The sequence below is a fragment of the Staurois parvus genome, unplaced genomic scaffold (genome assembly GCF_062004578.1).
Source record: "Staurois parvus isolate SC_StPar_1 unplaced genomic scaffold, SC_StPar_1.0 ptg001295l, whole genome shotgun sequence".
NCBI classification, from domain to species: Eukaryota; Metazoa; Chordata; class Amphibia; order Anura; family Ranidae; genus Staurois; species Staurois parvus.
This window is the reverse complement of record NW_028319091.1, coordinates 47,331-73,323: the sequence shown is the minus strand read 5'-3', so window position 1 is coordinate 73,323 and position 25,993 is coordinate 47,331. Positions and strand designations below refer to the sequence as shown.

Genomic DNA, 25,993 nt, shown 5'->3' with positions numbered 1-25,993 from the left:
CGGACACAGTACAGGGGATGACCAGAGACTGCGGACACAGTACAGGGGATGACCAGAGACTGCGGACACAGTACAGGGGATGACCAGAGACTGCGGACACAGTACAGGGGATGACCAGAGACTGCGGACACAGTACAGGGGATGACCAGAGACTGCGGACACAGTACAGGGGATGACCAGAGACTGCGGACACAGTACAGGGGATGACCAGAGACTGCGGACACAGTACAGGGGATGACCAGAGACTGCGGACACAGTACAGGGGATGACCAGAGACTGCGGACACAGTACAGGGGATGACCAGAGACTGCGGACACAGTACAGGGGATGACCAGAGACTGCGGACACAGTACAGGGGATGACCAGAGACTGCGGACACAGTACAGGGGATGACCAGAGACTGCGGACACAGTACAGGGGATGACCAGAGACTGCGGACACAGTACAGGGGATGACCAGAGACTGCGGACACAGTACAGGGGATGACCAGAGACTGCGGACACAGTACAGGGGATGACCAGAGACTGCGGACACAGTACAGGGGATGACCAGAGACTGCGGACACAGTACAGGGGATGACCAGAGACTGCGGACACAGTACAGGGGATGACCAGAGACTGCGGACACAGTACAGGGGATGACCAGAGACTGCGGACACAGTACAGGGGATGACCAGAGACTGCGGACAGGATAACAAGTAAATATACACCGTGTTCCAAATGATTCTGCAAATGTTATTTTTCTCATTTCCCTCCATAATTGATGTAAATAAGTCGGCAGAATTCTCAGGTGACAACTAGAAGAGGACAATTCACATTTTATTGAACAAACCTCCTAATGATAACAGGATTTTTGTTCCGGATTATTCCGCACAGGAAGTTTCAAAACACTTTATAGGTTGTAAAGAACTGAAAATTGTCATTTGTTGTGTTTGAAATAGCTTTTGATTTCAGTAAATCTGCTGCAATCAAACTTTTAACAACATTGTAACTTTGTAAACATTTGAAGCGGTCACGTTACATTGTAACATAGGAGCCCTTATCTGATAGCAGATCACAAGTCTGGCATCCATTGAACTTGGCGGTTTTTGGACAGTTTCTGCTTGAATTTGTTGGCAAGATGTCAGAATAGCCTCCCAGAGCTGCTGTTTGGATGTAAACTGCCTCCCACCCTCATAGATCTTTTGCTTGAGGATGCTCCAAAGGTTCTCAATAGGATTGAGGTCAGGACTCTACACCTTGATGTTCGTGGGACTCCAGAGGCACCAGCAGCTGCAAATATCTGTTTGCTGCTATGTAATGGGATTTTAGCAGCTGCTCTCTTGATCCGATGCCTGGATCTGGCAGAAATCTCCCTCAATGTGCCTTTATCTGCACCAACCCGTCTGTGCTCTGAATCCGCCACAAATCTCTTCATAGTGCGATGATCACGCTTAAGTTTTCGTGAAATATCGAATGTTTTCATCCCTCGTCCAAGGCATCGAACTACTTCACTCTTTTCGGCAGCAGAGAGATCCTTTTTCTTCCCCATATTGCTTGAAAATGGCGCTCTGCTTAATAATGTGGAACGCCGTCTTTTAGGACTTTTTCCTGAAATTGGGCTCAGCGGCCAATCTAATTATCACAGGAGTCCGAGATTGTTTTCAGTGATCAAAAGAGCCCTGACACACAATGCCATCCATGAGTTACACTGAAAAACAAAATATTTCATCGTTGTGACACTTAAATAGAATTTGCATAATAATTTGGAACGCGGTGTAATCTCCCTTCCTCTCTATGTACGAATACTAGCAGCATAAGGAGATTAGAGTGCATTAGGATTGAGAACGTTTATTGCTGCTTTAAGTTATGTTTGTATCACAGAAGCCTCTTGTGTTTCTTTTGTTACTTTAGATACAGAAACCTGGTGATTCGGCCGGTCCTTTTTTTTTTTTTTCTTTCTTTTTTTTTTTTTTTTTTCTTTTTTTCTTTACTTTTCCAAACTGATGACCTGAAGCAGATCCGTGTCGGCGCGGTCACCTTGCACCTCAGGCCTCTTAAACACGGATGTTTAATTTCTGATGTTTATATGCAGGATTGTGCTTGCCGAAAGATCTTTGTGTTCCTAAACCCCAGACCCCGCATTCGCTATGTCCGCTCTCCCCGGACCCCGCATTTGCTATGTCCGCTCTCCCCGGACCCCGCCTTCGCTGTGTCCGCTCTCCCCGGCCCCCGCCGCCTTCGCTGTGTCCGCTCTCCCCGGCCCCCGCCGCCTTCGCTGTGTCCGCTCTCCCCGGCCCCCGCCGCCTTCGCTGTGTCCGCTCTCCCCGGCCCCCGCCGCCTTCGCTGTGTCCGCTCTCCCCGGCCCCCGCCGCCTTCGCTGTGTCCGCTCTCCCCGGCCCCCGCCGCCTTCGCTGTGTCCGCTCTCCCCGGCCCCCGCCGCCTTCGCTGTGTCCGCTCTCCCCGGCCCCCGCCGCCTTCGCTGTGTCCGCTCTCCCCGGCCCCCGCCGCCTTCGCTGTGTCCGCTCTCCCCGGCCCCCGCCGCCTTCGCTGTGTCCGCTCTCCCCGGCCCCCGCCGCCTTCGCTGTGTCCGCTCTCCCCGGCCCCCGCCGCCTTCGCTGTGTCCGCTCTCCCCGGCCCCCGCCGCCTTCGCTGTGTCCGCTCTCCCCGGCCCCCGCCGATTTAATGTTTTGGTTTGTTTTTTTTTTTGCATGGTCCCTTTTTTAACAATAAAAGTGTTAATCACTTTTATTATCTCTTTAATGAGAGAGATGGGGTCAATGAGACATAATTAGTGACGGGTCCCCTTTATGGAGAGAGATGGGGGGACAATGAGACATAATTAGTGACAGGTCCTCTTTATGGAGAGATATGGGGGGACAATGAGACCTAATTAGTGACAGGTCCCCTTTATGGAGAGATATGGGGGGGTCAATGAGACATAATTGGTGACAGGTCCTCTTTATGGAGAGATTGGTGACAGGTCCTCTGCAATGTAAAGCATTGGATCAAAAAAAGCATTGATCTAGGTGGGGGTGGGGGGGTTATTTAAAGATTTTTTTTTTTTTTTGTTTTACACCAATCCCTTTTATTCCTACCACAAGAAATGCATGCATCCCGTGTTAGGAATAATTAGTGACAGGTCCTCTTTATGGAGAGATGTCGGGTCAACAAGACTCCACATCTCTCCTCTGCAATGTAACGCATTGGATCAAAAAAAAGGTTTTAGTGTTTTGAATTTAAAAAAAAAAAATCCTCGTTTACAAGGCGCTGGGATCGGAAGTGACTTCGCTCCAGTCCTCCAAGGGCATAGAGATGAGTGGGGGCCATCTTTCCTTCACTCATCTCTATGCCCATCACTGGGATCGTTCATCTGATAACAACCGAGCAGCGGCAGGCAAGGGGCGGGGTTATTTTCAGCACCTGTATCGGCCAACGGCGGAGAGGGGTGTTTTCGGCCGAGAGGTTTCTGCCACCGAAATTTCTGTGCACCCCTAATAAACACCAAACTGAGCATGTGCAGTGTGACTCCACACCATGTCTTACCAGGTGTTGAGGGGGGCATTGGAAGAAGGGGAGGATCAGAGAAGACAGTATCAGAGAAGACCGTATCAAACAGCTTTTTTTTTTTTTTTTTTTTTTTACACAATGCAGAGGTTTAACCCCTTAGGTCTCAGTGAGTATAACCAGCATGATTTCCTGCATCTACAGACTGATTGTACTGTTGGGGGTTCAGGAACCCTTTCAGTGCATGCCTCTTGTCTGCAGGCCAGTGTGAAGTCACAATCTGATGTGACTTCACATTGCTGCGCTGCAGTCTAGAAAGTGCTGCATCTTGGGTGCACTCAGAAGCATCCCAAAAATGCACCTTCCTTTTTACCCCCTTCCAGTCCAGGCCAATTTTCAGCTTTCAGCGCTATCTCACTGAATGACAATTGCGCGGTCATGCAACACTGTACCCATATTTTTGAGCATTTTTTTTTTAGACCGATAAAGCTTTATTTTGGTGGTATTTATTCACCACTGGGATTTTTTTTTTTTTTTTTTTTTTTTTTTGCTATGTAAATGAAAAGGTCCAAAAATTTAGAAAATTTTCTCTTATAAAATTTTGCAAATATTTCATCATAAATCTTGGCCAAAATGTATTCCATTATCTTTTTAGTAAAAAAAAAACCCCCAAAATTTAGTTTGTAACCAAAAATGTATAATTTTGTTAACTTTTTTTACCCTTTTTTTTTTTTTTTTTTTTTTTTTTTTTTTTTTTTTTTTTTTTTAACATACTATCACCCTGGCAGTACAGTGTCACCATGGTGACACTGTACTACTTGTGGGAGGTGAAGATTTTTATTTTATTTTTTTTATTTTTTTTGTTTACACTGATTACTTTTACACCCATAAAGGCTGTAAAAGCAATCATTTCTCCTCTCTGGCTGCATTCCTGCAGCCATTGAGAAATACTGTGTGAGCTGTGATTGGTCACAGCTTGTCACATGGTACAAAGCTGTTGTGAATAGCCCTGTACCATGTGATCTCTGTGATCATTCACAGATTTCACACGTAGTAAGCAATGATGTCAGAAGTGACATCTTGCTTACTACTCTGCATGTGATCACTGATTGGCCAGTCACATAGAGGTCCCGTCCTACGATCAGTGTTCCACTGTGTCCGCAGGACACCGCGAGCAGCAGATCGCGGTGCTGCACGCTCCCAGGGGGCGGGGAGGATGTTTATAAATGGTAACCCGCCCCTGCGCTGCCACCGTCTGGCAGTTTATATACAATGGCCGGACGGGAAGTGGTTAAGGAGCTGGCACATGCCGCCACTCATATCCAGCCAATGGGTACAAATACCGTGCGTCTGCGATCACATGACCACTGAATCAATGTACCAAAAATAATAAAAGCGTGTATGCAGATATAGGACGCACACGTCCATTGCTTTTGGAGGGACTGCGTTCAGATACATTGCTGCGTATGTTTGCGATTTATCCTTGGAGGTGGTTCAGTTTGCTGGAATCTGGTTGGCTGTCTGATATTTGGGACTTTTTCTTGTGATGCCTGATATTTATTTTGGGGTTCTTGTATTGTTTGTTACATCGACCTCACCATTTTGATTAAAAAGTCCATTGTACTCCTTTGTTTTATAGTTGCAGAACCTTTTTGGCAGGTAAAATATTCTATCTATTTGTATTTTAACTGTGTATTTGTGTTTTTTTGTTTTTTTTTCTACCTGGAGTTCTTAGGTTTATTTTATTTTTATTTTTTTTTGTCTATATTTATATAATTTTTTTTAGTTAGGTTTTTATATATATTTTTTTTTTTTTTTTTTTAATTCAGATCCAGTTCATAGGGCTCCTCCTAAAACCTTTTTTTCTCATTACGGATTTGCAGACTGTAAGCAGCTAGATGCGCACGGTTTGGTGTAGTAAGCTTTAGTGCGATTGTTTGATGCTCCTATTTTATTTAATTTTTATTTATTTTTTTTTTTTTAGCGGAGTTCCAGCTGTAAAAAAGTCAGTCAGCAGCTACAAAAACTGTAACTGCTGACTCTTAAAATACAGCCACTTACCTGTCCCTCGGTCCTGCGCTGTCCTCACCGCTGCTGGTTTCACCGGCCGTTATTCTCTCCTCGGCATCTTCAGTGTGGGCACCTGGCTGTTGCAGCTTCACAGCCGAGTACCCACTGAGCATGTGCGAGAAGCGCTGCGCTTTGTGAATGGCCCCGTAATCTTCTGGGACCTGTCAGGTGTCCCAGAAAACTACGGGGGCGATGACAACCTCCTAGGCGATCGGAGTGGGTACCTGTCCAATTTGGGTACCCACTTCCCAAAGGTGCCAATCCTTAATGAGGAGCATTAAAGCGGAACTTCCTCTTTTGGGTGGAGCTCAACTTTAACCACTTGCCGACCGCGCATAGCCGAATGATGGCTGCACCGCGGCCGGCTAGTTCTGGGTGGACGTCATATGACGTCCTCCCAGAACGCGCTCTCCGCGCGCACCCGGCGATCTCCGTGATCGCTGTGTCCTACGGACACAGCTGATCACGAGATGTGGTGAAAGGCCGATCCCACCGGCCTTTTACCACGTGATCAGCGGTGTCCAATGACACGCTGATCACAGGAAAATGCAAGTGCCGGTTCTCGGCTGCACTTTCCTCACGCTGTCAGATCGTGAGGAAAGTACTGCCGAGAACCGGCAGTTGTCAGAGCGGGGATCGGCACCGATCATCAGGGCCACTGATGATCAGTGCCCTGATGATCGGTGCCCAGCAGTGACCCCCGCAAGTTCCTCCCAGCAGTGCGCCCACTAGCCCCGCCCACCTGTGCCCAGCAGTGCCCCCACCTGTGCCCAGCAGTGCCCCCACCTGTGCCCAGCAGTGCCCCCACCTGTGCCACTCTGCAGTGCCCCCACCTGTGCCCACCAGTGCCACCCACCTGTGCCCACCAGTGCCACCCACCTGTGCCCACCAGTGCCACCCACCTGTGCCCACCAGTGCCACCCACCTGTGCCCACCAGTGCCACCCACCTGTGCCCACCCACCTGTGCCGCCCACCAGTGCAGCCCAGCAGTGCTGCCAGTCAGTGCCACCAGTCAGTGCCCAGGGGTTGTGCCAGTCAGTGCCGCCAGTCAGTGCCCAGAAGTGATGCCAGTCAGTGCCGTCTATCAGTACCCATAATCAGTGTCACCTATCAGTGCCGCCTATCAGTGCTGCATATCAGTGCCGCCTATCCGTGCCACCTCATTAGTACTGCCTATCAGTGCCCTTTAGTGCTGCCTATCAGTGCCCATCAGTGCCGCCTCAACGCAAATCAGTGAAGAAGAAAAAATACCTGTTTGAAAAATTTTATAAAAGAAACAAATAAACTTTTTTTTTTTTTTCAAATTTTTTGCACTTTTTTTAATTTATAGCGCAAAAAGTAAAGCGCCCAGTGGCGATTAAATACCACCAAAAGAAAGCTCTATTTGTGAGAAAAAAATGATCAAAATTTCATATGGGTACAATGTTGCATGACGGCGCAATTGTCAATCAAAGTGCGGCAGCGCTGAAAGCTGAAAATTGGCCTGGTAAGGAAGGGGGTAGTAGTGCCCGGTAGGCAAGGGGTTAAGTGAATTAAGTGTGAAGAGTACAGAGTATTGATAACAGCAGCGCCTGCGCAGAGCGTCAGCCGGATCCTAATTGTCTTCGTGTTTTTCTGCTTTGTTTTCAGGAGAAGCTGCTGGCCAACGTGTCCCAACAGATGGCAGACATCAGTCGTTTAAAGGGTAAGACAAACACGCGCTCCATCCAGCACCGGCGTACAGATGGATCCGTCGCGTAGACGCCACTTGTTTCCAGCTGCACCCGTCTTCCAATACGGCGGCGTTGGTGCAGATCGCTGTGCTGGGCACGTTTTCCGACATGTTTGGAATTTCTGTTCATCATTGAGCAGTTGTACCTTTTACATGGAGAAGGGAGGTGACGATTGACCGCATGTGCATCACAGTAGTTGGGGATTTCTGTAGTGCCGGCGGTTTGCGCAGAGCTTTACAAAATGAGGGCGACAGTGCAGGTACAGTGCAAATCGATGCAAGGAGGGCTGTGTATGGAGTCTGTTCTCTGTCTGGCTGCTAGGGGGCAGCAACATGTTTCGAGGGTTTCCTCTTCATCAAGCCTTGATGACCGTGATGAAGAGGAGACCTGCGGAGCGCTGCTGTCCCATAGGGGCCATACAGGGAATAGAATCGGTACACAGCCGTCAGCCACAGAGACTGGGAGTGTTCCTGGAGCGGGATCGGGTGCACAGGAGTCAGCAGCCAGCCTGGAGGACGCTGAGAGGAGGCCAGTGAAGGGATTGGCAGAGAGGGGTGGAGGACAGTAGAGGGATTGGCAGAGAGGGGTGGAGGACAGTAGAGGGATTGGCAGAGAGGGGTGGAGGACAGTAGAGGGATTGGCAGAGAGGGGTGGAGGACAGTAGAGGGATTGGCAGAGAGGGGTGGAGGACAGTAGAGGGATTGGCAGAGAGGGGTGGAGGACAGTAGAGGGATTGGCAGAGAGGGGTGGAGGACAGTAGAGGGATTGGCAGAGAGGGGTGGAGGACAGTAGAGGGATTGGCAGAGAGGGGTGGAGGACAGTAGAGGGATTGGCGGAGAGGGGTGGAGGACAGTAGAGGGATTGGCGGAGAGGGGTGGAGGACAGTAGAGGGATTGGCGGAGAGGGGTGGAGGACAGTAGAGGGATTGGCGGAGAGGGGTGGAGGACAGTAGAGGGATTGGCGGAGAGGGGTGGAGGACAGTAGAGGGATTGGCGGAGAGGGGTGGAGGACAGTAGAGGGATTGGCGGAGAGGGGTGGAGGACAGTAGAGGGATTGGCGGAGAGGGGTGGAGGACAGTAGAGGGATTGGCGGAGAGGGGTGGAGGACAGTAGAGGGATTGGCGGAGAGGGGTGGAGGACAGTAGAGGGATTGGCGGAGAGGGGTGGAGGACAGTAGAGGGATTGGCGGAGAGGGGTGGAGGACAGTAGAGGGATTGGCGGAGAGGGGTGGAGGACAGTAGAGGGATTGGCGGGGAGGGGTGGAGGTCAGTAGAGGGATTGGGGGGGAGGGGTGGAGGACACTGAGTGGAGGCCAATGGAGGGATTGGCGTGGAGGGATTGGCAGGGAGGGGTGGAGGTCAGTAGAGGGATTGGCAGAGAGGGGTGGAGGACACTGGAGGGATTGGCGGGGAGGGATTGGCAGAGAGGGGTGGAGGGATTGGCAGGGAGGGGTGGAGGACACTGAAATGTTGGTAAGGTGGATGAGTCTGATAAGATACCACAATTGATGATCGCAAAGTCTGAGATAAATCAGAGGTCCTGGTGATATGAATGGGAACGGACAGATCAGTCATTGTCAGCCTCCCAGTGATGGAATCCACAGGGTATTGCCGGCATCCTGTTTTGCGTTGATAAATAGAAACCAAATGCTCTTGTTTCCGTTAGCAACCAGTTGCATTCATCTTTTAGTCAATTGTTGCTATGATGGGAGGTATAGTGTGACAGTCTGATTTTTATGGCAACAGGAACCGATCTGCTTTTGGTACATAATTTTATTTTAATTTTTTTTAAGAAAGGTCTTCTAGTCTGTAATTTCCGGTTATAATACACTCATTAATCTTCCAATGAATGCAGTTTCAGGCAGAATCTGTCACCTGGTTATTCGGTAAAAGCTGTGTTAGCCGTCTCGCTGGTATGCATCAATAGACAGTAATAGGCTAAAATGTTCACCCTTTTTTTTTTTTTTTCCCTCAAAAAAATAAATGTTGCTTGCCTTTAGTGTTTGGTCACGTGATCATCATGGGGAAGATCAGCTGAAGTGGAACTAAACTCTTATCTGAGCAAAACAACCTGAAAAGTACATTAAATACATTTTTTATGTTCTATTCCAACCCCCCCCCCCGCCTTAGCATGTCTAACTGTGGCCATCTTGAGTAAGGGCAGATTCATATAGCGTTTACTTCCTGGAATCCATCTGCCTTTAGCTCACGCATGCAGGCAGAGGGTGTGGTTAGCTGAGAAGGCCCCATGAAGACTTCTGGGATGTATCGTTTTGAACTAGGCCAGAAACCAGGAAGCGAATGAAGAAATTATAAAAAAAAAGCCAAAAACAGATTATATTTGCTTGTTTTATCTATGTACTAATGCTAGCAGCATAAGGCTTGGAAAGTTTGTGTTGATTGAGAGAGTTTAGTTTCACTTTAAACTGGTTATCTGTTGGATCGGTAAGACTTTCTGCCTTTTTTTACTCTTTATGATGAGAAAAGTGCTGAGATCCCGTCCTGAAGCAAGGAGAGGAGAGAGAGCCGCTTCACAGCTCTGGGGATTTGCAATCCCCACAGCTATCTTTCCTCCTTGCAGGGATGACTGTACAGGCTAGAGGGTCTCTGATTGGTCAGCACCATCCATGTGACTGTGCTGACCAATCAAAAGCCCTCTAGCCCGAACACTCATTCCTACAAGGAGAGGAGAGAGCTGCGGGGATTTGAACTCTGTGGCATTCTCTCATCTCCTACAGCTAAGAATCGGGAGCATCTGCCTCCATCTGCTACCAAGATACAGTGCCTTAAAGTATTCAAACCCCTTGAAATTTTCCCCATGTTGTCACGTTACAACCAAAAACGTAAATGTATTTTATTGGGATTTGATGTGATAGACCAACACATAGTGGCACATAATTGTGAAGTGGAAGGAAAATCATAAATGGTTTTCACAATTTTTTTTTTTACAAATATCTGAAAAGTATGGCGTGTATTCATGTTCAGCCCCCTTTTACTCCTAAGATCTAGTGGAACCAATTGCCTTCAGAAGTCCTCCTAATTAGTAAATAGAGTCCCCCTGTGTGTCATGTGATCTCAGTATAAATCCAGCTGTTCTGTGAAGCCCTCAGAGGTTTGTTAGAGAATATTCGTGAACAAACAGCATCATGAAGGCCAAGGAACACACCAGACCGGTCAGGGATAAAGTTGTGGAGAAGTTTAATGCAGGGTTGGGTTATTAAAAAAAAAAAAAAAAATCTCCCAAGCTTTGACCATCTCATGGAGCACTGTTCAATCCATCATCCGAAAATGGAATAGTACGGCACAACTGCCAACCTACCAAGACATGGCCGTCCACCTCAACTGACAGGCCGGGCAAGGAGAGCATTCATCAGAGACGCAGCCAAGAGGCCCATGGGAACTCTGGAGGATCTGCAGAGATCCACAGCTCAGGTGGGAGAATCTGTCCTCAGGACAACTATTAGTCCTGCACTCCAAGTCTGGCCTTTATGGAAGAGTGACAAGAAGAAAGCCATTGTTGGAGGAAAGCCTTAAGAAGTCTTGTTTGCAGTTTGTGAGAAGCCATGTGGGGGACACAGCAAACATGTGGAAGAAGGGGCTCTGGACAGAGACCAAAATTGAACTTTTTGGCCTAAAAGCAAAACGCTATGTGTGGAGGAAAACTAACACTGCCCATCCCCCTGAACACACCATCCCCACTGTGAAACATGGTGGTGGCAGCATCATGTGGTGGGGATGCTTTTCTTCAGCAGGGACAGGGAAGCTGGTCAGACTTGATGGGAAGATGGATGGAGCCAAATACAGGGCAATCTTAGAAGAAAACCTGTTGGAGTCTGCAAAAGACTTGAGACCGGGGCGGAGGTTCCCCTTCCAGCAGGACAACGACCCGAAACATCCAGCCAGACCTACAATGGAATGGTTCAGATCAAAGCATCTTCATGTGTTAGAATGGCCCAGTCACAGTCCAGACCCAAATCCAATGGAGAATCTGTGGCCAGACCTGAAAATTGCTGTTCCCAGACGCTCTCCATCCAATCTGACAGCTTGAGGGATTCTGCAAAGAAGAATGGACAGAAATGTCCCTCTCTAGATGTGCAAAGAGACATCCCCAAAAAGACTTGCAGCTGGAATTGCAGCCAAAGGGGGTCCTACAAAGTATGGACCTCGGGGGGCCGAATACAAATGCCGCCACATATTTCACAGATTTATTGGTCACAAATGTTGGAAACCATTTCTCGTTTTCCTTCCACTTCACAATTATGATCCACTTTGTGTCGGTCCATCACATCCAATCCCAATAGATACATTGACGGTTCTGGAAAGTTTTAAGGGGTATGAATACTTTTTTTCAAGGCACTGTATACATCCCCATACGCCCTTGTGTCTGCTCAGCATGTGATGGGTGCAGGGAGGTTTCTGGTGTGAACTCTGAGAAGCCTGGGTGTGCACAGCAGTGGGGAATCTGCATGCGATTTGGGCAGGAGTAGCATTCCCATTCAAATCGCATGCTATTCCTTGCATTTTGGATTGACACATATCACACCGCAAAGTATCGTTTTCACATTTTTCACAAGTTATAGTGAGCCTACAAATATCCTTGGTGTCGGTGAATCCCTAAAGCGCACCACGGAGTGACCGTCCACTGCGACTTTCAGCTGTGTTCGCCTCCACCATTGAAGTCGTCTGTATTTGTTCTTTGCAGAGCAATTAAACGAACTACGTCAGGAATTCCTGCGACAGGAGGATCAGCTGCACGAGTACAAGAACAATTACACCTTGCTCCAGAAATCGCAGAAGGAAGAGAGGTGGGCACTGAATCTTTGAGCTGTTTGCATGCGGCGCGGTCACTATGTGCTGCACGGCATCCACTAATCTGATGTTCACTTTAGTCAACAGTGTACCAGACAGCTGGCCGATCAGAAGCGTGAATATGAAGAGAGCATGAAGAAGCTGCAGCCGCCGAGCACAGATAAGGTGAGCCTGAAATGTCCCGATGTGTTCATGTATTGCAGTGCTGGGCTTCCCCCGCCAGTAATGAGGGATTCCCTCTTATTGTGTACATCAAGCCAGGAAAAGTAAAGTGGTTCTAAAGCTAAAAGGGTTACGAAACCCGGGACCCCGCATTCACTATATCTGCTCTCCCCGGACCCCGCATTCACTATATCTGCTCTCCCCGGACCCCGCATTCACTATATCCGCTCTCCCCGGACCCCGCATTCACTATATCCGCTCTCCCCGGACCCCGCATTCACTATATCCGCTCTCCCCGGACCCCGCATTCACTATATCCGCTCTCCCCGGACCCCGCATTCACTATATCTGCTCTCCCCGGACCCCGCATTCACTATATCTGCTCTCCCCGGACCCCGCATTCACTATATCCGCTCTCCCCGGACCCCGCATTCACTATATCCGCTCTCCCCGGACCCCGCATTCACTATATCCGCTCTCCCCGGACCCCGCATTCACTATATCTGCTCTCCCCGGACCCCGCGTTCTCTATATCTGCTCTCCCCGGACCCCGCGTTCTCTATATCTGCTCTCCCCGGACCCCGCGTTCTCTATATCTGCTCTCCCCGGACCCCGCGTTCTCTATATCCGCTCTCCCCGGACCCCGCGTTCTCTATATCCGCTCTCCCCGGACCCCGCGTTCTCTATATCCGCTCTCCCCGGACCCCGCGTTCTCTATATCTGCTCTCCCCGGACCCCGCGTTCACTATATCCGCTCTCCCCGGACCCCGCATTCGCTGTGTCCGCTCTCCCCGCACCCCGCGTTCGCTGTGTCCGCTCTCCCCGCACCCCGCGTTCGCTGTGTCCGCTCTCCCCGCACCCCGCGTTCGCTGTGTCCGCTCTCCCCGCACCCCGCGTTCGCTGTGTCCGCTCTCCCCGCACCCCGCGTTCGCTGTGTCCGCTCTCCCCGCACCCCGCGTTCGCTGTGTCCGGCTCTCCCCGCACCCCGCGTTCGCTGTGTCCGGCTCTCCCTGCACCCCGCGTTCGCTGTGTCCGGCTCTCCCCGCACCCCGCGTTCGCTGTGTCCGCTCTCCCCGCACCCCGCGTTCGCTGTGTCCGCTCTCCCCGCACCCCGCGTTCGCTGTGTCCGCTCTCCCCGCACCCCGCGTTCGCTGTGTCCGGCTCTCCCCGCACCCCGCGTTCGCTGTGTCCGGCTCTCCCCGCACCCCGCGTTCGCTGTGTCCGGCTCTCCCCGCACCCCGCGTTCGCTGTGTCCGGCTCTCCCCGCACCCCGCGTTCGCTGTGTCCGGCTCTCCCCGCACCCCGCGTTCGCTGTGTCCGGCTCTCCCCGCACCCCGCGTTCGCTGTGTCCGGCTCTCCCCGCACCCCGCGTTCGCTGTGTCCGGCTCTCCCCGCACCCCGCGTTCGCTGTGTCCGGCTCTCCCCGCACCCCGCGTTCGCTGTGTCCGGCTCTCCCCGCACCCCGCGTTCGCTGTGTCCGGCTCTCCCCGCACCCCGCGTTCGCTGTGTCCGGCTCTCCCCGCACCCCGCGTTCGCTGTGTCCGGCTCTCCCCGCACCCCGCGTTCGCTGTGTCCGGCTCTCCCCGCACCCCGCGTTCGCTGTGTCCGGCTCTCCCCGCACCCCGCGTTCGCTGTGTCCGGCTCTCCCCGCACCCCGCGTTCGCTGTGTCCGGCTCCTCTGTTTTTGAATTGTTCTCTAATTGACGTTAGTTGCGATATCTCATGTGTGGTTTGAACTCCGTTTTACATATGTAGGTGGGACCTACGTATGCCTTTTTGGGGCACTAATTTTTTATTTTTTTTTTTATAGATCACCTTTTATTCCCATCTCAAGGAATGTAAACATCCCTTGTCATAGAAATAAGCAGTGACAGGTCCTCTTTATGGAGAGATCTTTGGATCAATAAGATCCCACATCTCTCCACTACAATGTAAAGCATTCGATTTAAAAAAAAAAAAAAAAATGCTTTAAAAAAAAAAAAAAATCAAGCATGTGACTAAACCATATGCAGCACTGCCTATGCTAAGCACTGTTGGCAATAGTGGTGGGACCCCCTCAGTGTGTGAGACGGGACCAGTTATTAAATTCACAAAGTGAACATAAATATAACAACTATGAAATATTATCCAAAGAAACCAGGCCCACATATAAATGAGGTAATGACCCCTCCTACATGCAGTCATCCTGGTTAAGCATCGGCACACGTAGAACAGTGATAGAGAAACTAATAATACGCAAAAAAACCACAAAAATTTCCATATTTGTTTAATGACGCTTTTTTCTGGACAGCTTGGTCTGATTTGAATTGGGGACCCCAGTGCTGCAAGGCAGGAGTGCTGACCACTAAACCACATATTCTACAGTGGGGGACGTTATTCCTGCTTTTATTAATGCTTTACTTGTTTGTATAGGAGGTGCCACCCAAAACTGAACTTGGGGAAGCGGAAGGTGGGTCTGATAAGGTGAACCCCGCAGACACGGAAGTGAAAGACATACGTGTAGAAGACCCCAGTAACCGCGTGCATTATGATAAAGGTAAGCTTCTTGGTCGCTGGGTGATGGCTGGTCGCCGTTCTCCTGAGCGCTTCTTACAGCAAGCATGTGTTTGGGAAATATGAATTACTAATTTACAGTTCTAGTATATTGTATGACCGATAATGAGGTTTATTCTACTGGAATTGCTTGTTCCTGTTAAGTGCAAACACGGGGCGTGACGAATACAGTGAAGGAAATGCGTATTTGCTCCCCGGCTGATGCTGAATGTTCACCCCTCACACAGAAATGATCGGTCTAACAATGGAATGGTCGCCCCTCACACAGAAATGATCGGTCTAACAATGGAATGTTCGCCCCTCACACAGAAATGATCGGTCTAACAATGGAATGTTCGCCCCTCACACAGAAATGATCGGTCTAACAATGGAATGTTCGGTGTAACACTGAGAGACAGAATACAACAACAAATTCAGCAGAAATGCGTCTAACAAATGATGACTGATCTGCATGTTCATGAGGGAAAGAAGGATTTGATCCCCTTCACAAAACATGACTTAGTACTTGGTGGCAAATCCCTTGTTGGCAATCAGAGGTCAGACGTTTCCTGGAGTTGGCCCCCAGGTTCGCACACTTCTCAGGAGGGATTTTGGCCCACTCCTCTTGGCAGATCCTCTCCAAGTCATTAAGGTTTGGTGGCTGACGTTTGGCAACTCGAACTTTCAGCTCCTTCCACAGATTTTCAATCTGATTTAAGGTCTGGAGACTGGCTAGGCCACTCCAGGACCTTAATGTGCTTCTTCTTGATCCGCTCCTTTGTTGCCTTGGCCGTGTGTTTTGGGTCATTGTCATGCTGGAACACCCATCCACCACCCATTTTCAATGCCCTGGCTGAGGGAAGAAGGTTCTCACCCAAGATTTGATGGTACATTGCCCCGTCCATCGTCCTTTTGATGCGGTGCAGTTGTCCTGTCCCCTTAGCAGAAAAACACCCCCAAAGCAGAATGTTTCCACCACCATGTTTCACAGTTGGGATGGTGTTCTTGGGGTCATAGGCAGCATTCCTCCTCCTCCAAACACGGCGAGTTGAGTTGATGCCAAAGAGCTGGATTTTGGTCTCATCTGACCACAACACTTCCCACCAGTCCTCCTCTGCATCATTCAGATGTTCAGTGGCAGACTTCAGACGGGCCTGGACATGTGCTTTCCTGAGCAGAGGGACCGTGCGGGCACTGCAGGATTTCAGTCCTTGTCGGCGTAGTGTGTTACCAATTGTTTTCTTGGTGACTGTGGTCCCAGCTGCCTGGAGATCATTGACAAGATCCTCACGTGTAGTTCTGGGATGATTCCTCACTGTTCTCATGATCATTGACACCCCACGAGGTGAGATCTTGCATGGTGCACCAGACCTAGGGAGACTGACACTTGTTTTGTGTTTCTTCCATTTGTGAATGATTGCACCAACTGTTGTCACCTTCTCACCAAGCTGCTTGGCCATAGTTTGGTAGCCCAGTCCAGCCTTGTGTAGGTCTACCATCTTGTCCCTGACATCCTTGGACAGCTCTTTGGTCTTTGCCATGGTGGAGAGTTTGGAATCTGATGGTTTGATGGCTCCTGTGGACAGGTGTCTTTTATACAGGTAACACAATGAGATTAGCAGCACTCCCTTTAAGAGACTGCTTCTAATCTCAGCTTGTTACCTGTATGAAAGACACCTGGTAGCCAGAAATCCTGCTGAATGATAGGGGATCAAATCCTTCTTTCCCTCATGAACATGCAGATCCGTCATCATTTGTTAGACGCATTTCTGCTGAATTTGTTGTTGTATTCTGTCTCTCAGTGTTACACCGAACATTCCATTGTTAGACCGATCATTTCTGTGTGAGGGGCGAACATTCCATTGTTAGACCGATCGTTTCTGTGTGAGGGGCGAACATTCCATTGTTAGACCGATCGTTTCTGTGTGAGGGGCGAACATTCCATTGTTAGACCGATCGTTTCTGTGTGAGGGGCGAACATTCCATTGTTAGACCGATCGTTTCTGTGTGAGGGGCGAACATTCCATTGTTAGACCGATCGTTTCTGTGTGAGGGGCGAACATTCCATTGTTAGACCGATCGTTTCTGTGTGAGGGGCGAACATTCCATTGTTAGGCCGATCGTTTCTGTGTGAGGGGCGAACATTCCATTGTTAGACCGATCGTTTCTGTGTGAGGGGCGAACATTCCATTGTTAGACCGATCGTTTCTGTGTGAGGGGCGAACATTCCATTGTTAGACCGATCGTTTCTGTGTGAGGGGCGAACATTCCATTGTTAGACCGATCGTTTCTGTGTGAGGGGCGAACATTCCATTGTTAGACCGATCGTTTCTGTGTGAGGGGCGAACATTCCATTGTTAGACCGATCGTTTCTGTGTGAGGGGCGAACATTCCATTGTTAGACCGATCGTTTCTGTGTGAGGGGCGAACATTCCATTGTTAGACCGATCGTTTCTGTGTGAGGGGCGAACATTCACCATCAGCAGGGGAGCAAATACGCATTTCCTTCACTGTATTGTACATTCCCATCAGTCCCCGCCCCTGAGGAGGGTACAATCTAAGGTCCCTAACTCAAACGCAAATACGCATTTCCTTCACTGTATGCTTTGAATCTAGGAGCCAGCTAAAAAAGGAGGCAGTGTTGTTGTTTTCCTGCATAGATGTAATATCTGTAACACTTGGTGCACAGACAGTAATTTGCATAAATTAAATCCACTAACATTTCCGAACTTCTTCTGTAGAGGCTGCAAAGGTTGGTGGTGTTGGAGGCGGCGGTGATGCAGGAATGCCAGAAATAGAGGACAGTGAGCCGGCCAAACCAAACCTTGTCCCAACCGGTGAGTGTACGGGAAATATCTGCCACCTCTGAGCTCTCGCTGTCATTAACGCCTCATATCTCTCCTTGTATAGCTGTGAAGAAGATGGACATTGGCGTTCTTCCACATGACGCCGGGGAGTCTGAGAAGCAGCCTTCCTCGCAGCCGGATTCCATCACGAATGCACAAGGTACGCTGCGCCCGTTCCATGTTCAGCGAGGGAGCAGGAATGTGCTCAGGTATGTTGGGGACACGAATTCAAACCCGCCTGGCCTATCGTGTCGGGAAGCTGTCACTGCGGGCAGCCAATCATACGCGGCGGCGGCATTACCAGTCCTGCAGCTACATGGGGTGTGTATATGTGCGTCTGTAAGGCAGGGAATGCCTCACCGCTTATGATTGACTGTCTGCAATGACATCTCAGGCGCCTGAGCTCAATTCATGTGGGTGAGCTGTAATGATACCGCCCAAATATAGGACACAGCTAAAAGGAAGTAAAGGGGGGCTGTATAGTAGATTTGTGCAGTTAGTTTCATTCTGAATCAAAATTCAAATTTTTTTTTTTTGTTCGGGAGACTCGGATGTTTCCGAATTATTACAGTGGTAATGAATTTTAATCCGAAATAACACAAAATTCGAAAACAAGAATAGAATAAAGGAATTGAAAATGAAGCGCATAGAAAGAAAAATCAAACGTTTTTTTCTATTAAAATTTTTTAAAAAATTGAATAAGATTGAATAGAAAATACAATAAGGCAATAGAATATAACGGTCTTCCAAAATTTCAATTCGAATAAAAAATAAAAGCATAGAATATACCGTATTTTTCGCTCCATAAGACGCACTTCTTGTCCCCCAAAAAAGGAGGGAAAATGTCAGTGCGTCTTATGGAGCGAATATAGAGCGGCCGGTCCGGTAGTTCCACCGCCGCCGTGTCAGAATACCGGGCCGGCCGCTCAGCTCTGCAGTGGGACCTTACCTGTTCCTCTATCCAGCGGCGCGCTGTCTTCCCGGCTTCTGTAGTGTGCGTGACAGCCGGGTCCCAAGTGCGCATGCGCAAGAAGCAGTGCTCTTTGTGAATGGTAAGGCGGTACCTGGGACACATGACAGATCCCAGAAGCCGCCGGACCAATCACAAAGCGCAGCGCTTCTCGCGCATGCGCACTGGGAATCCGGCTGTCCGAGTGCCCACACTACAGAAGGTGGAAAGACAGCGCGTGGCTGGATAGAGGAACAGGTAAGATTAAAAAAAAAACTCTGCGGAAGTGGGAGCGGGTACCTGTCAAATTCAGGTACCCGCTCCCCACCCTCCCCAAAGGTCAGCAGTCATCCCCTGCACTGTCCGCAGTCTCTGGTCATCCCTGCACTGTCCGCAGTCTCTGGTCATCCCTGCACTGTCTGCAGTCTCTGGTCATCCCCTGTGCTGTGTCCGCAGTCTCTGGTCATCCCCTGTACTGTGTCCACAGTCTCTGGTCATCCCCTGTACTGTGTCCACAGTCTCTGGTCATCTCCTGTACTGTGTCCGCAGTCTCTGGTCATCTCCTGTACTGTCCGCAGTCTCTGGTCATCTCCTGTACTGTCCGCAGTCTCTGGTCATCTCCTGTGCTATGTCCGCAGTCTCTGGTCATCTCCTGTACTGTGTCCGCAGTCTCTGGTCATCTCCTGTACTGTGTCCGCAGTCTCTGGTCATCTCCTGTACTGTGTCCGCAGTCTCTGGTCATCTCCTGTACTGTGTCCGCAGTCTCTGGTCATCCCTGTACTGTGTCTGCAGTCTCTGGTCATCTCCTGTACTGTGTCTGCAGTCTCTGGTCATCTCCTGTACTGTGTCCGCAGTCTCTGGTCATCTCCTGTACTGTGTCCGCAGTCTCTGGTCATCTCCTGTACTGTGTCCGCAGTCTCTGGTCATCTCCTGTACTGTGTCCGCAGTCTCTGGTCATCTCCTGTACTGTGTCCGCAGTCTCTGGTCATCTCCTGTACTGTGTCCGCAGTCTCTGGTCATCTCCTGTACTGTGTCCGCAGTCTCTGGTCATCTCCTGTACTGTGTCCGCAGTCTCTGGTCATCTCCTGTACTGTGTCCGCAGTCTCTGGTCATCTCCTGTACTGTGTCCGCAGTCTCTGGTCATCTCCTCTACTATGTCTGCAGTCTCTGGTCATCTCCTGTACTGTGTCTGCAGTCCATTAATTCAGAATTTTTTTTTCCTGTTTTCTGCCTCTAAAACCTAGGGGTGCGTCTTATGGTCAGGTGCGTCTTATGGAGCGAAAAATACGGTAGTTATTTTCCTATGCGTTGGCTACCTTTGAGTGGTACCTTTGTTGCACCTCATGGATAGCACCGAGCTTTCTATATTTTCGCAACTTCTTCCTTGCACCAGAAGCCCAGCACCTTTAGCTCTATCCCCTTCCCCCCTACTCTGCTACTCTACGATAAAAGATATATGGGGGAGCAAACAAATGATCCTGCCCATTTGGTGATATTTTGTACGCTGTGTGGTGGTTATGATTAGTGTTTGCCTTTTCTTTTTTTTTTTTTTTTTGCTGTGTTCTCGTGTTTTTTTTCCTAGTTCAACTTCATTGTTACAGGTGACACAAGATGGCTTTATCATTTTGTTCACCTGAGTATTTCTTATTGTTTGGCATATGCGATTGGTGTTTCACCGCGTTTCTCTTTGGCACATTGTATTACTTTGTACAATTTATATGTTTTGAATTTTTCTCAATAAACTTTGTAGAACAAAAAAAAAAAAAAAAAAGAATATAGTTGCCTTCCGAAGAATACTAGAATAGAAAAAAAATGGAGTAACAGAATAGAAAGCCATAGAAAAAGAATAGAATATAATCGTCTTCTGAAATTTGAACTTCAACTAAAATGGAACAGAATGGCATAGAAAAGATTAGAATAGAATAAAATGGAATATATAGCGGTCTTCCAAAATTTTAATTTCGAAAAGAAAAGTCACTAGAATAAGAATAGAAAAGGAAAAAATAGAGACATAGAATAGATTAGAAAACAAATTTAAGATGGGTTAGAATAGAAAAAAAATAGACTAGACTTGTCTTCTGAAATTTTGACTTTAGAATTGAAAAAAAACAATAGAATAAAATGGAATATAGATCTTCTAAAATCTGAATTTCGAATCAAATATATTCGAATAGAAAATAAAATGGAACATAACTGTCTTCTGAAATTCACATTTTTGATTGGAACAAATTCGAATAAGATACTTTTCGATTTGCTCGAATTTATTTTAATTCAACCAAATGTGGAAAATTGAATAGAATTAAGAAACTAATAAACAAAATTTAATTCCAAAAACAAATTTTAAACAAAATTATGAATTGAAATGAAACTCATTTTTCATTCTGTACATGTCTGCTGTATAGTATCCTCCCCTTTTTTTTTTTTTTGTGTTTTTTTTTTTTTTTTTTTTGTTTTTTTTTTTTAATTCAAAATAAAATGGTTAATTTGAGAACTGTAGTGACACCAATCTACCATCATATCAGAGGACATGAAAATTTTTTAGCTCTGCTCTGGAGATGACCGGTCATATCGGTGTGATTTGCAAATTGAAATCGCATCTTGTAAATGTCGGTCTCTTAACATTTGCGATTTGCCGCAGCGCGGTTTCTAAGAGTTCTTGCATTACTCTTTCTGCTGTTTTTTTAATTGCGATTTTCAAATACATAGAATATAATGGAAATCGCTAAGAACTGTTGAAAATCTTTACAAGGTGCAATAAAGTCTTCAGAATTTGCACACAAATTGTACGTTTTTTTTTTTTTGTTTTTTTTTACTTTGAAATCATGCGACTGCCAGTGAAGTCGCACGATTTTAAAGTCTGATTCCGGCTTGAGGTGCGTCTTTCAAGACATCTGCTCAGGTGTGTGTGTGTGCTGAGATTTTTTTTTATTTTTACTAGTAATGGTGGCGATTAGCGACTTATAGCAGGACTGCAGCGGGCATTCTGACACTGGGGGGGGAACTGACTTGGTGTCACTGACATTCCCAGTGACACCGATACAGTGATCAGTGCTAATAAAAAGCACTGGCACTGTACTAATGGCACTGGGCAGGAAAGGGTTAACATCTGGGGCAATCAAAGGGTTAACTGTGCTGTTTTACATGATCTGTGTTTTTTACTGCAAGCACACTGCTTTGCATGGCTGTGCTGTGTAGAGCCATGCAAAGCAGAGCGCAGGAGCCGACATTGAGGAACTGGTTTTTTTGTTAGTATCTGTGCTCCCCAACCCTCCCCCCATTGGAGATACTCGGCAATCACTGGGCGCCGGCGAAGTTTTTTTTTTTTTCTTGTTTGGATAGAGCAGGGAAGAAAAAGAATCAGGTTTTCATTTCTTTCTGCCTTTGAACCCCCCCGCCCCATTATGGATATTTTCCCTCACTTCCTGTCCCTTTGACACCCATATAAGAAATGGGGATGTACGGTTGTCACGGATGGGTTTTCTTGTTCATTGAAGATTTAGGCAGTTTGGTTTATACTGCCTCCTACAGGAAGATTTGGACACTGGCAGACAGTGACCAGCCTGATATAAAACCCTCCCACTCCTCAGTTTATTGATGGTGTCCTAGGAATTATAGGTATACAGTTTACTTTCCTGAAATGTAACCATTTTACTACCCAGCGTCAGGAGAATCGGCTCAGGTGAGGACACTGCCGGATCCTTTTATTAAAAGTCAGCAGCCCCAGTGTGTGTGTGTTTATTTTTTATTTATTTATTTTTTTTGGGGGGGGGGGGGGGGGTGTGACTGCAGCTCCTCTTTCAGCCATACAGATTGCACCTCCCTATCCCAGCCTGTGGCTGAACCATGAAGGAGCAGCAACATACTCATAAGGCCATCCCTTTGCTCTCCCTTCCTGTCCATATGTTCCTTCTCACCACATGTGAATGCAGGATACCTGATTGGCCCCAAGTCCTGCCCTTCCTCCCCCAATCTGAGCTTCCATTTACACATTTAATGATGAATTCTAGGTATGAATATTGTATGCATAGGTATATCGGTCACGTTTGGACCATCGTAACAATACACATCCCATACCTGGCTGATGGAAAAGGAAGACCCCACTACACAGCTACTCCAGTGATCCCCACTTGCTTCTGGGTCCCGTTGTCAAGCAGCTTCCCTGTTGCATTGTGAACATAGGTGGTCAGCTGCTTGGCATGGGCACCATCCAGAGACTGTTTAGCTATGTTTCAGTGAATGCAAAGCATTGTCTGATTGGAGGAGTTGGAAATGTGGGGCAGTGATGTCACGCTCTCCACCTGGTCCAGTCAGAGAATGCTTTGTTTGCATTTAGAATTCAAAACTTTATGTATAAAATATCCATAACTGAGATATAGATAGATAGAGATAGATAGAGATAGATAGAGATAGATAGAGATAGATAGAGATAGATAGAGATAGATAGAGATAGATAGAGATAGATAGAGATAGATAGAGATAGATAGAGATAGATAGATAGAGATAGAGATAGATAGAGATAGATATAGATAGATATAGATAGATATAGATAGATATAGATAGATATAGATATATATATTAGTTAGCCGCTCCAGGGTGGCCCTGGTGCGCATAATCTTGTGTGGGTGTATACATATATACGTGATTGTGCGTTTCCTGGAGGGTGGCGGGGGCGTGTGCCCTTCCCACGCCACCAGCCGTGGCTGTCAATCACCGGGTCCCCGAATGGTAATTAGTTTTCGGCGCCAAGTGATTTCCAAGGATCACCGACGGGGAGGAGGACGACTGTTTTGTTTACTAACAGTCCTCCTCCCTGTCAGCTCAGGCACACTGAACAGCACAGCCATCCAGAACAGTGTGATTACAGTGAAGCACACAGACCCCGCCCCCTAGTAATACACTCCCAGCACACAGTTAACCCTTTGATTGCCCCTTATGTAAATACTAATGGCACTGGGCAGGAAGGGGTTGTCAGGGCTCTTTTTTTTTTTTTTTTTTGTACTGATCAGTGTATTGGTGTCACTGGGGATGTCAGTTCCCCCCCCCCCCCCCCCCCCCCCCCCAGTGTCACAATACCTGCTGCAGTCCCGCTATAAGTCGCAGATCACTGCTATTACTAGTAAAAATCTAAAAAACAAAAAAAAAACAACCCAGTGTATATACTCTATGTACTGCCATTTGTAAATGCTATAACCTGTCCCTGTGATTTTCTTATATGGGTGTCACAGGGACAGGAAGTGAGGGAAAATATCCATAATGGGGGGGGGGGGGGGGTTCAAAGGCAGAAATTTAAAACCTGACCGATTCTTATTCTTCCCTGCTCTATCTGAATAAAAAAAAGAAAACCTCGCCGGCGCCCGGTGATTGCCGAGGATCTCTGCCGGGGAGGGGGGAGAACTGTTGGTAAACAATACAGTTCTCCTCCCTGTCAGCTCTGGCACACTGCTTTGCATGGCTGAGCATAGCACAGCCATGCAAAGCAGTGTGCTTAGTGAAGCACAGACACCGCTCCATAGTAAAACCGCACAGTTAACCCTTTGATCGCCCCTCATGTTAACCCCTTCTTGCCCAGTGCCATTAGTAGTGTCAGTCCTTTTCATTATCACTGATCACTGTATTGGTGCCGCCTTTTACTAGTAAAAATAAAATATCCCAGTATCTATATGCCTTTTGTAAACGCTATAAATTTCATGTGTAAATTAATTGGCTTACATGAAATTTATAGCGTTTACAAAAGGCATATAGATACTGGGATTTTTTTTCTTTTTTTTTTTTAGCAAAGACACGGAGCAGAATACATTTTTTTGTGGCAAAATTGGAGTAAATTTTTTGGTTTTTTTTTTTTTTTTTGGTTTTTTTTTTTCCTTGATATTGTATTGTGCCGACAGGTTTCCCAGTGCTTTATCACGTAAAAGGAGACCGTTCTCAAAGAATTCCATACAGGAGGATTAGGTGGGCCCGGCTCGTGAGCTCTTACAATGTTCTTTCTCCTTTTCTCTAGTGAAATACCTTCCTCCTGGTGCCAATAGGGAGCCGGATGCTCCATTAGAAGACAACGCCCTGCACTTGGGTCAGATACCTGGGAAATCGATCCCCAAGGAGCCCAAGTCTATGATCTTTCCAAACTTAAAGCAAAGTAAGGCTAACTTGTCTCATTATGAATAATTGTTGAGGCTGGCAACACACTATACAATTTTCTGCCCAATTTCTTTTAGATTTACCTTCAGCTATGTAGTCCAAGGGCCCGCCTGATTGGATACAATTGAAAGTGTTTTTTACTTTTGACTTATTATGATTTTTGGTAAATCCGAAAGCAAAAATCTCAAGAAAATTGTTTAGTGTATGGCCAGCCTTAGTTTTTGAACTAATTAGGAACAGACTTGTGGAACCAACCAACCGGTGTTGGTGAAAATACAACTTTCTCTATTGGATGTGTTTGTAGACTATTGCAAATAATAGGTGAAACATTTTCTCCCCCAGTGAATGGCCCTCCAGTTCCCTCCATCAGAGGGTTGTGAGACTATTCATCAATGTGTGGATGTAGTGTAACATAGGCAGGCTTTGCGATCATTAACTCGTGGAAGAAGCACGTTTGTCATTATGGTCTGGCCTTTTGCAAGAGCCGAAAGGGATTTGATTTTGCGCAGCCCTGCCGCCCTGTAGCAGTATTTGTGCTATAGGGCGGCGGGGAAGCGGTTACCACCTTCCCACCCGGCATATAGCAGACTGACGGCCGGGCAGGACACTCGCCGTTGTGACTGGGCATTATGACGTCCTGTCAAAACGAGCCGCGAAGCGTCATTGGCTGAGTCCACGGGACACAGCCGATGACCTATCACTACACCGGCCCATTGCCGGTGTCATGTGACCGCTGTGACCAATCACAGCAGATTAGATGTCGATTGTATACAATGGATGGCTTACCGTCACACCATCCATTCTATACAATTATGTTAGCTGTGACTGGTCAAAGGCAGTGACATGATACAGACGGGGCCAATCACAGCCCATCTGTATCATGTGATCAGCTTCGCCCAATCACAGCTCATCACAACGAAAGATTGAATGAATCCGTTTCATTCAGTAACAATGATTGCAAATATCAATGAAATACATCGGTATTGGCAATTGTCATGTGTTAAAAAAAAAAAAAAAAAAAAAAATCCTGATCACTTGCCCAGAGTAGTTCAAAGTTACTATGGCAACGTTGTATTGCTTTAGTCAGTGTGCTGAAAAACAAAACGGTAAAAAAAGAGAAAATTGAATAAAAAAAATTATGGAAACGTTTGAAAAAAAAAAAATTATCACCAAAGAAATGTATAAGAATACATTTTTGATCTAAATTTATGAAGAAATGTTATTTATTTGCAACATTTTATAACAAATGAAGCAAAGTGCAGTGTTGTGTGTGGGTTTTTTTTTTTTTTTTTTC

At 47.5% G+C, this 25,993-nt stretch overlaps 1 protein-coding gene across 1 annotated transcript in view; it reads left to right on the top strand.

Moving 5' to 3' along the window:
* Positions 1-7,185: 7,185 nt before the first annotated feature.
* LOC149437405 (protein GOLM2-like) overlaps positions 7,186-25,993 on the top strand; it is a gene marked incomplete at its 5' end in the record, with an annotated part of 41,066 nt that continues 22,258 nt past the window's right edge. The window contains 7 exons of the mRNA XM_089660951.1: positions 7,186-7,240; positions 11,969-12,071; positions 12,156-12,240; positions 14,650-14,773; positions 17,511-17,606; positions 17,680-17,775; positions 24,563-24,697. Coding sequence (XP_089517077.1) covers positions 7,186-7,240; positions 11,969-12,071; positions 12,156-12,240; positions 14,650-14,773; positions 17,511-17,606; positions 17,680-17,775; positions 24,563-24,697 — 694 coding nt within the window. The remainder of the gene's footprint in view (positions 7,241-11,968; positions 12,072-12,155; positions 12,241-14,649; positions 14,774-17,510; positions 17,607-17,679; positions 17,776-24,562; positions 24,698-25,993) is intronic.